Source organism: Drosophila mojavensis, unplaced genomic scaffold, assembly GCF_018153725.1.
Source record: "Drosophila mojavensis isolate 15081-1352.22 unplaced genomic scaffold, ASM1815372v1 contig_36, whole genome shotgun sequence".
Lineage (NCBI taxonomy): Eukaryota > Metazoa > Arthropoda > Insecta > Diptera > Drosophilidae > Drosophila > Drosophila mojavensis.
The window spans coordinates 19,225,946-19,236,884 of NW_025318858.1; the positions used below are offsets into that span (position 1 = coordinate 19,225,946).

Here is a 10,939-nt window from a genome sequence, read left to right on the forward strand (position 1 = left end):
ACACACACACATAGACACATACGTAGAAAAGACGAGAGGATAACGCATGTAAGCAAATGGCAAATGGAAGAAGGCAAAAAGCATATCGACTTAATTGCTGACAGCAGAGCATTTGGATGAGTGTGCGAGGTGGATGGGCAAAAAAGAGCGGGGGAAAGAGATGGACAAAGGGATAGAGAGAGAGAGAGAGCTATATGGCAGGCAAACAGCGTAGAGATAGCATTAGAGTCAGAGTTATGACTGTGTGCATAGTCGAGGGAGTGGGAAGTTCTGTGTATTCCACTGTTTACATAGGCAATTCTGTAAAGCGGAAATACTCAGCTAACCAATACTCTGTACTTTAGAGTAATATTATTTTTAGTGGCTACTCAAAATTTGAGTGCTTAGACGAGCGACATTCATAATAGGACATACAAAATTGACATAAAATAAAATATTAAAATAAGTAATAAATATTTCAAATTTTAATTAACTATAATAATATAAATACATATATGAAACCAAATTAATAATTAATACATAGCAAATATATGTAATTAAGATATATAATAGAATATGTAATCAATATTTCAAATTTTAATTAACAAACATTTTAATATATTTAGAAACAAATAAATAAATTTATAAATTTTAATATACATATATGAAACCAAATTTTACATCAAACATATTAATTTAAAAATTTTATATTTAAATTTAAATAAATAATAATAATATTTTAATTTATTTATATATTTCATTTAACCAATATCTTAATTAACTTATACATTCAATAAAAACTTTTATTAATCTAAAAAAATGTATATATTTAATATTTTATTTTATTTTTTTTTTTTTGCAATAATATTTTAACATCTTTATATTGAAAATAAAATTTTATGAATACAATATATAAATATTATTTAATTAATAAATTCAAAATGTAATAAACTCCACCCTTCGCCACCCGCACATAGGGTACAATCCTAAAAGTTGCACAATACAATGAAATTAAACAAAAATTGCGTCACAATGAAAATCCCTTTGATAAGGGCGACACAAAGAGCAAAAAGAAAACAACAAGCGCCAGCCCCGCAGTGTATACAGAAGGATATGCTCTATAGAGTGTGCCTAAGGAGCAGGAGTTCCACTGGATGCGTGTGCGTGTGTGTTTGTGTGTGCTTAATTCAAATAAAATTGCTCGCTTTTTGCCATTTGTTTGCCGACTTTCGCTATGTGGAAATTAATTTGTCACGACAAATTTTAACATTTGCCTGCTCACAAATAATAAACTAAGGACCTCAAACCCTGGAATACCTCGTGCTATAATTTAGCTAGGCTTCATTTTTTCGTTTTCATTGTTTGCCTGGCGTTTTCCCAGGTGCATAATTTACAGGCATTCGGAGAACTTTCATTCAGCTCGCCTCGTATAATACTTTTATTTGATGTCAAAGTGCAGACGGCAAAGCTGCTACAAAACCAGCTAAGTGGGAGTTTATCCAACCAAAATATAGACAGACATATGCAGTGGCTACTTGGCGACACAGGTATGCATGTGTGTGAGTCTCCCTCTCCCTCTTCCCCTCTCTCTCTCTCTCTACCCCCAAGAGCAACAGCAGCTGACCCTTTGGAGCATTTCAGAGCAGCAATCCCCAGGGCCTCGTGTTTGCCCAATGACCGGCACATTGTTATGTTGCGCAGTGTAGGTCGACAGTGATGCATGCTCGTAAACATTTTAATTGGCACGCATTCGTCGTACAGTCGGAGAGATGTGCCCAGATAAGGTAATGGTAATTGATTAGACTGTAACGCACGGTTCGACTCCAATGAGAGCATATTCTTAACAGTAGCTACAGCTCGAGCAGCTACAACTATTGCCGTAAAGCTGGCCATAACATTTAAAGTTAAGGGTAGAGTTAGCAGTGGCTATCAAATTTAACAGTGGCAGTCAAATTAACAATGGCAGAGAGCACTGCATAAACCGTTATTGTAACTATAACAATTTTAGTTTATGTTAAAGTTTCCAAGCTGTTAAGTAAATTAAAAACATTAACTGTGGGTTAACAAACATGTTAGCAGTAGGAAAAGGAGTAGTAGTTCTGTTAAAATGAGTCTATGTTGCTCGATTCGGTAGATATGGCTGAAGTATTAACAGTAACAGCCAGTATAGTAGATCCTTTAACAGTTACAGTCAGTATAGTACAGTATCATAAGGCTTAACAGCAGGAGTAGCAGTAGTAGAATCTTACAACAGATATCATCGGAAAAAGTTAGTATTAGAATAGTATTGAGAAAAGTAGTCTAAAATCATTACCAGCAACATTAACATAACCTTTTGCAGTAACAGTAGGAATACCTTAAAGAAGTATATATATGTATATTTATAAAAAAAAAAGATGTTATATCATTTGTCAGCACAGACTTTAAAAGCTCGTCAAAGAGAATTAACAAAAAAATAAAAATAAATAAATAAAAGTTCGTTATCAAAAGATATGAAAACGAAGGAAAGCTACAATAACTGGCGATCATATATCACAGCTAAATAGTTATTGTTGGAAAATGCCGATGTAAACTCGGGGGTTGATGAAGTTTACAAAAGAATGCGACCACGTTAAATGGAACAAATGGGCAAATGAAAGAAGCAAAGCCATCTATACAAGGGGGTTGGGTACTGGGACACACGGCAACAGGGCGAGGACGAACAGCTGGCCTAGCTGCAATGCTACTCATGTTTTTCCTGCTACTCCTGCTCCTGCTTCTGCTCTTGCTCCTGTTACTGGTGGTGGCTAATAATACAAAACATGTAGCAAAATATTTCGTGAAATGCTTTGAGAACTACAAAAAACTGCAGTCTGATGGCGTCATAAATCCCTGACCCGAAATGGGAACACTCCGGCGACACTGGCTGGGAGGTGGCCCGGCCATCGCAAGGATAACAGGCGAACGTACGTAGCGCATAATAAACTCAAAATTAATGATTTGTTCGCGAGAACTGCAGAACAAGTGGAAAAGTACGCGATGACTGGGCGAGTGCAAAGAAAATAACGCTTGATATGCTCTATGTGAGCTGCGCGTGCTTGCTTAGGTTACCTGCTCTTGCTGCGCTTACCTGCGGCCGGGGCAGGTAGCTATCAGCATGTCTAACCCGACGACAACATGTTCTAAGGTGTGAAAAATGGCAAGGCGACAAAAGCGGAAAGTAAGTAAAAATATTGCAGTTGGGTGTAGTCGACTGCATTGATTTTAATCTTCAATATAAACTTGGTTATTTTTTATTTGCTTAAAACATTTTTTTAATATAACAATTTGTGAGAGAAATTTTAGTTAGTCGTTTTATATATACATATGTATATATATTTTTTATTGAAAATAAAATATAGAAAATTTAAATTAAAAATTTTTAAATATATGCGCGTATATATATATATATATATATATATATATATATATATATATATATATATATATCGTATGTATATACTATTAGATTTTTCGCAGTTGCAAATTCAATGCCTCAAAAACAAAACCAATATACTCCTTTCAACGAGCATAAAAAAATATATATTGTGCAAAATATGAAGAGAACAAGCAGAAGTGAAAAGGCAAGGAGAAAGCGAAAGAGAGAGAGAGAGAGAGAAAGATAGGGGCATACTGTGTGCAACAGAGACAGCACTGAGCTAATGAGTCTCGGCCTGGCTCTGATTAGCAGCAGCGTGCCTGCGCCCCCTCATTCACTTATCTTATCAGCAGAGAGGCGCACCGTGTGTGCGGGCCGGGCCTAAAAGTTGATTGAGGCATGCCTTGCTCGATTACCTCTGTGTCATAGCCGCCATCATCATCACCATCGGGGGTAGGTGCTGGGGCAGCAGCCACAACACCTTGACAATAAGGCCAAGCAATGCAGCTGCCTTTTTGCCTTAAAATTTATTTTGACTCAGCTGCCACTGCCACAGATTTTATATTATTATGGCCATTGTTTTGCGAGGTAAAAATCTACATCGAAATCTGACGGGCATCAGCTGCTCAGGATGCAACATGACTAAGTCGGCAAACACAGCCGGAAATGCTTTGATTATTCATCATCTGTAGCTGTTAGCGATATCCAATCGAATCGATGAATGGCACTAAAATAGAATTGGTAGTAATATTTCGTATATTATCTGGCTGTTATCATATCAGTTTACTGACGTTTTTTGGTATGGAATGACATAAATATAACGACTAGGCACAGATAATATATGGTAACAGCTATAGGCAATGGTTGGAGAAAGTGAATATAGAACGAATTTGTTGACAAATACAAAATGGAACAAATTCTAGTTCCACTGAGAATTCCTATTAAAAAATGTTGGGTTCATTTATTCTTTCAATACCGTTAACTGAAATTGTCCAAATGTTTTATAGATCCCAAATAGTGGATATATGTTTATAATTTCATAATAATTAATAATGTCAATAATTAATAAAGTCATGATATAATTAATTATATGAGTATCGTATATAATTAATTATTTGAATAATTTTCCTTCTTGGGAAAAAATCCAAGCTTTTATAAATAGTTTCCCATTTATAAGCGAATTTCATTTAATCGTACATAGAGTAGAAAATATGAAATATTGTTGTTTCTGATACATACAATACTATAATACTAATTGATTATATGCTCATACATTTATAAATTAATTGTTACAATTTGTATTTATAAATTAATTGTGATAGCTGCAACAGTAACAAATAAATATTTTTATATTTTATGTTCCTTCATTTGGACCTTATAGATTATATAACGCATGAAAATTGTTGTTAACATGTAATATAATAAATTAGCAAATATTGGCCACAATTACTAACTTATACTCGTTTGCTGTTTTGGTAAAGTAAAAGCAATACAATAATTGAACAACATTAACTACATTCTCCTATTCCTGTTACTACAGCAAACTATTACCGCCTTCTGCTATACCCTAAATTTGAGGCAAAGAATTAAACTACAGCTAAACTAACTACAACTAAAATTATTTCGAACTTTTGCTTTTATACCCAAAAATAAGCTAAAATTGTATAAAACTGAAATTTACAAATCACAAACTTTTATATTTCATAGTTGCTTGAATTTTTTTATATAATAAAACTCATTCAAACTGGAGTTTTTGTTAAAGACATAAAAGTCTATAAATAAATAAAAATTGAAAATAAAATCACAGAATGTATTCAGTTTATTATTATTATTTTTTCTTTTTTTAATTTTATTTATGTATTTATAATTTTATGTTTTTTTACTTATTTATTTTTATTTTTTACATTTTTATTATTATTATTTTTTTTATTTTATTATTATTTTTTTTTTTTTTTTTTTTTGTTAACATGTTATCTACAACAATTTGTTATTATGCATACAGTCAATATTTGCTGCTAGAGTATTAAATCTTCGTCTGTGTCTTGTCTGCATTGCTTTCTTGTTTTTGCATTCCTTTGTCTGGTACCGAAAATTGATGGCTCTTCGTTTGTCCGCCTGAGTGCCGTTCACATTTTTCATGCAAAATTGTTTTCGCCTACCGCATCCCCCACCCAGCCCACGTTGCGCCAGCCAAGCGCTAAACCACGCCTCCTAACCAGATCCAAGCTCTGCCCGCCGACACCCAGCACTGCCACGCCCCCATTTGTCTGTTGCAGGACTTGTTTGTTCTGGACTTTGGCAAGTGTCGCAATCTAAGAACTTTGGCACGCTAATTTAGCGATAAGTTTTTTGAGTAGGGTTCCCAATCTCACTGTCTTACTCCCTCTCTCTCTCTCTCTCTCTCTCTCTCTCTCTCTTTCTCGCTTTTTCTCTCTCTCTGCCTTTAAAATTCCGTTTTATCTTTAAAGAATTTGATTTTGATTGCATTTGCTGCTGGCTCAACTACAGGTAGCTGCACAATTACTGAAATTCCTCAGGTGCCTCAGACGTATCACTGAAATGTCAACGCCAAACAATTTTAATATGTCGCCGGCTTCGAGTGTCGCGTTCTATTCCCAAACAGGAACCAGCCAACAGGGACAGGCCGAGAGAGACAGGGAGACAAACAGGACGACAGTGAAAAGGACAAGCCAAGTGCGAAAAGTGACAAATTGCAAGCAGCTCAAAACAAAAGAGAACGAAATGGTACAAAACCGTCAGCGCAGAGCGCGACAGGTCAACAGGGGGAGAAACTGAACGGAGCAGAGCAGGCACAGGTAACAGCTAACAGGTAACTCTGCTCTATGAATAGCAAAAGTCAGCTATTGAAATGAAAGCGAAGCAGCAACAAAAATGGTTAAATAATTCACAGTTGCTTGGCCACAGCGCAAGTTGGCTATAAATAAAATGTGAAGAATTGGAACAACATGAAATGGAACACAAGAAGTGGCAACACTCAACATACATATACAAACTACATACATATATAAACTCCGGAAATAATAGAAAAGCGAATGTGAGCAACAGTACTCTAGCTTATTTAAAGTGGAAATTCTGAATAAAAGTTTGAGTTGGATATAAAATATTTCAGTATATAAATCAATATTATATAAGAAGGAATATATTATTCATCATAAAAATATAAGACATTTTTCAAATAATTCTATTAATGTTAATATTTTCAAAAATAATTAGTATTAAGATAGTTGGAGAGTAAGAAAAATATTTATATGAAATATAAATATTTTATTTGTTTTCATTTCTTTTATTTTATTTAGTTCATTTATTTTATACATATATTTTTTAGATATTATTCACAAATAATTCTTGACAATAATATTGTTTACATATATAATTATAATTTATTGTAAACTTTGTTTATATAAATGCTGAACTGCCACAAAAAAGGTTTAATATGACATGAAAATTCCCTTCTTTTTTATTAAATTTATTATTCCTTTTTTATTTATTATAACATATATCTATTACAATTTGTTGTAGATAAGCCATATAATCGAATTTCTATAAACTGTCTATCGTCAACCCATAGCAGTACACATATTTATTTTTCTAAATCCTCTAATGTCACATATTATGTCAAGCTCAAATGACGAATGTGCAAAATAAAACGAATTTCCTAGATATCTGAGTATTTGGTTTCCATAGAAGTTTTATAAGAAATATGAAGAAAGAAAAGCAGAGTATAAATGAAAATCATTGTATATGTTAGAAAGAACATTTTTGCGTTCATTCGCAGTATAGAAGAACCAAAATATATACAATATTAGCAAAAATATTAAAATCTTTAAAATAAGTTAACAATTTTTTTTTTAAATTACAGCTAGAATTTTTGTAATGCATATGTTAAATAATAATAGATTAAATGTTATAAATGGCATATCTTTAATTTTATTTTACATATTTCTTTATCTATATTTTATATAATATGTGCGAATTTTTCTAACTTTCATCATGAGAAAGAATATTGATAAGGAAAAAGACACACAGCTAGTTAATTGTTGATATAAAATCAATGATATGATATATATACATATGTATGTATATATTATATTACTAACCTAGTAATTGATAAGAAATTGATAGGAATCAGCTTAAAGGAATGTCTAATCTATATTTATTATAATATTTGAGAAATGATTTATTTACTATCACAAGAAATCACTTGAACTACTATTAGTTAATAATTGATAATTATTGATTAAAATATTATTATTATTATTATTATTATTTTTTTTTTTATTTGTTCATTTATTTATTTATTTATTTTTTTTTTTTTTTTTTTTTTTTTTTTTTTAGTTTTTTTTTTTTTTTTTTTTTTTTTTTTATTTGTTTGATTTAGTTTTTCTCATTTATTATATTCTGTCTGTGTTCTTTATTTTTATAATTATAGCTACACTTTTTATTTACTATTTTAATTTTTGAAAGTTATTTTTCATTAAAAAGTGAACTCACCTTTTGTGCCTTGCATGTGACATTGATGGACTGCACCTCGTGCGTCTGATGGCGTTGCTCCCCGATGCACTGGCCACAGGCGGGCATCTTGCAGCTGAGACAGTATTGGGAGAGGGTCTCCTCGTGCTCGCCGCATACGGACTCCCGCTGCTGGGCGGCGCCGCGCGGCTTCACCAGCGTGTGCTTGGCCAGGGGGCCGCGTGCCGGGTGGCAGAGCTCCCGGCAGGCGTCGCAGTAGCGAATCTCGCACTGCTCGCAGATCAGCGATGCGACCTTCGGGTCGGACTCGCACATTTGGCAGCGCAGCGCCTCGCGGGCACAGAAGCGATCGACAATGGCCTCCATGGCGCGATAGGTGGGCAGGTTGCGCACGCCACCCTCGTCGAAGAACACGAGCTTCCTGCACAGCGGGCAGGTGAGACAGTAGGCGGCACCAGGTGGCGCCACCACGCCGCCCTGGAGCAGGCCCTGTAGCTGCCCGGTGCCGGCATACGACACCGGCCGGGATGTGTTCGAGCAGCAGACGACGCCCGAGTCGGCCTCGCTGAAGATGCTCACCTTGTCCGACTGATCCTGGTCGGAGGTGACGCTCTCGCTGCCCGTGGCCGAGCTGGCGGTGCTCGCCGCCGAGCTGTGTGAACTGTGCCGGGTGCCCGTGCCCGGGCCCGGTCCGGCTGAGGACCCGCCCACCGCTGCCGCTGCTCCAGCAGCCGAATGCTGTCCATTGTGGGCAACAGCTGAGGTGCCGCTGACAGCGCCAACGCCGACGCCAGCAGCGCCAGTGGCCGCAGCAGCAGCGGCTGTCAATGCAGCGCCCGGTGTATAGGGCGTCTGTATATCCAATGCACAGCCCAGGCAGAGGGCGTGGAAGCAGGGCAGCAGCACAGGATTCGCGTACAGCTGCTTGCAGGTGGGACAACGCAGTTCGTCCTCCATTTTATTTGTTTGTTTCTTTTTTTTTTTTTTTTTTTTTTTTTTTTTAAATTATGCCTCTTTAGTTTGACTTGAGCTTGTTTGCTTTTACTCCAATTGGAATTGGTCTCAGCTAACGGGTTTGAATTTCGCTTCTTGTTTACAAATTTAACCGTTGATCGCTCATCTTGTCGCACTCACATAAACATTCACTTCTTCTTCTTCACACTTTGTTCACTTTACATTGATTTGTTGCTGTTGTTGTTATTGTTGTGCTGCCTGCTTGTTACAAGCAATTGTTTCAACAATTTTCATCACTTGATTCGCAACGGTAAATTCACAAAAATACGCGCGTTTTCATTCGCTTATACGTAACTTATTCAACCGCTATGCACACCCGCTCGCCATTCAACTTCGTCAAAGACTAAATTGTCGGTGGTTGTTTAACAGTGTTGGAGTCGCACTTCTTGACTCACTAACAGAGGCAGCCGCAACTGTTGACGAAACTTAACGAAACGACAACAGCGCAACAACAGCGTTTATCACATTAACAGCCGTCGCGACGGTTGAGCTCAAAATTTCTTATCACTAAATTTAATAATAACTTTCTATATTGCGGCAATAAACAACAACAAAGTGGCAACATATTGCTCGCTCGAACAGCTCCATAAATAAAGTCGATGCAGACGAATAGAAAAAAAAAAATACAAAACAAAACACAAACAGAACTTGCTACAAATGTAGCTGCATTTAATTTATGCAAATTCCGTGTGAGCTCCAAATGGCACTAAATGCTTTCAAATGCAAAGAAAATAAAAAAACCAAATTAAAATAAATAAATGCCAGCAAATTGCAAGCGTTTAGTAAAAAGCATTCCGTGTGTGTGTGTGTGTTTTTTTTTATTTATTATTAAAATGACAAATAAATAAATAATAGCACAAAGTGTTGGCATTGCGGTCTCTGTGCCATGAATTCCATTTAGTTGTCATTTATATGACGCACCATTTTATACCTAAATTTCCGTATAAATAATATTTGCGCTATTTTATTGTAGTTCACACATTGGAAAAAAATTATTAGAATAAACAAATTAATGAACCGAAAAGGTATTTGCATAAAGATTTAGAATTAAAATTTAATTCCGTGATTTTTCAGCAAAATAGAATAGCGAAAATTAACAGAGTGGAAAAACTAACTGCAAAAAAATTCAGCTAAACATTATACTATACAAAAATATTATTCGAATGTCGCTCACTACATAATAAATAGATTAAAACCATTTGCAACATGTCCAAGCAATTAAATACAATTAATTAATTTATGAACAGGAACCAAGTCATGGAAAAAATATATACATAAATATTTACGTAGGCATACTTTCAATTTAATAAAAAAAAAAAAAAAAAAAAAAAAAAAAAAAACTAAAATATATAAACAGTTTATTTATATATAATTTTTTTATATGTTTTATATGCTTATTATTTATGTAGCCTCAATTATTGTTGTTATTGTTGAAGAGTTTATATTTATTTATCTCTAAAACTTTGCGGAATTTTCTATAACAAAAATTTAACCTTTACAAAGTCTAACAATTTATTATTAAATTAAATAAAATAAAATTTAATGATATTAAATAAAAAATTTTTTGCCCACCCATTTAAACAAAATGAAGATTAGGAATAATTTGCATATAAAAGCATTACTCAATGTGAAACGTAAAACATTTTCAATATCTTTACAATTTAGACATGAAGAAAACTCAATTTGAATTACCCAAAAAAAATTTTGGTAACATTTGCTGTCAAATTGCAATTATTAAATCTTACTATGAAAGCCTCTTACAGGCTAACATCAGCAGCGGAAGTGCCTTCTTGACCCATATGATAAGAGTTATGCACTACATTTTTGTACTTAAATGGTTTTATGTAAGCCAAGGCTTATAAATTAAATAAGAGTAAAAACTATTTCGAAATCAAATCAAATCAAAAGCAATATGCACACCAACACACATAAAGAAAAGAATAAATAGAGCAGAATTCAATATGCAATAAATCTACATTAGGAGCAAAGTGAATTACAATAATTATTTTAGGGCACTCAAAAGTCGAGCTGCAGCAAATATTGAAGTTCTTTTTTTCA

The 10,939-nt window shown here is 34.4% G+C and overlaps 1 protein-coding gene across 2 annotated transcripts in view; it reads right to left on the reverse strand.

Moving 5' to 3' along the window:
* Positions 1 to 9,240, reverse strand: part of LOC6577321 (E3 ubiquitin-protein ligase TRIM9) — a 111,552-nt gene extending 102,312 nt beyond the window's left edge. For both annotated transcript variants that reach the window (XM_044009121.1, XM_002003252.4), the window contains exon 1: positions 7,889 to 9,240. In XM_044009121.1, the coding sequence (XP_043865056.1) occupies positions 7,889 to 8,824 (936 nt within the window). In that variant the 5' untranslated portion in view covers positions 8,825 to 9,240. The remainder of the gene's footprint in view (positions 1 to 7,888) is intronic.
* Between the last annotated feature and the right edge of the window lie 1,699 nt (positions 9,241 to 10,939).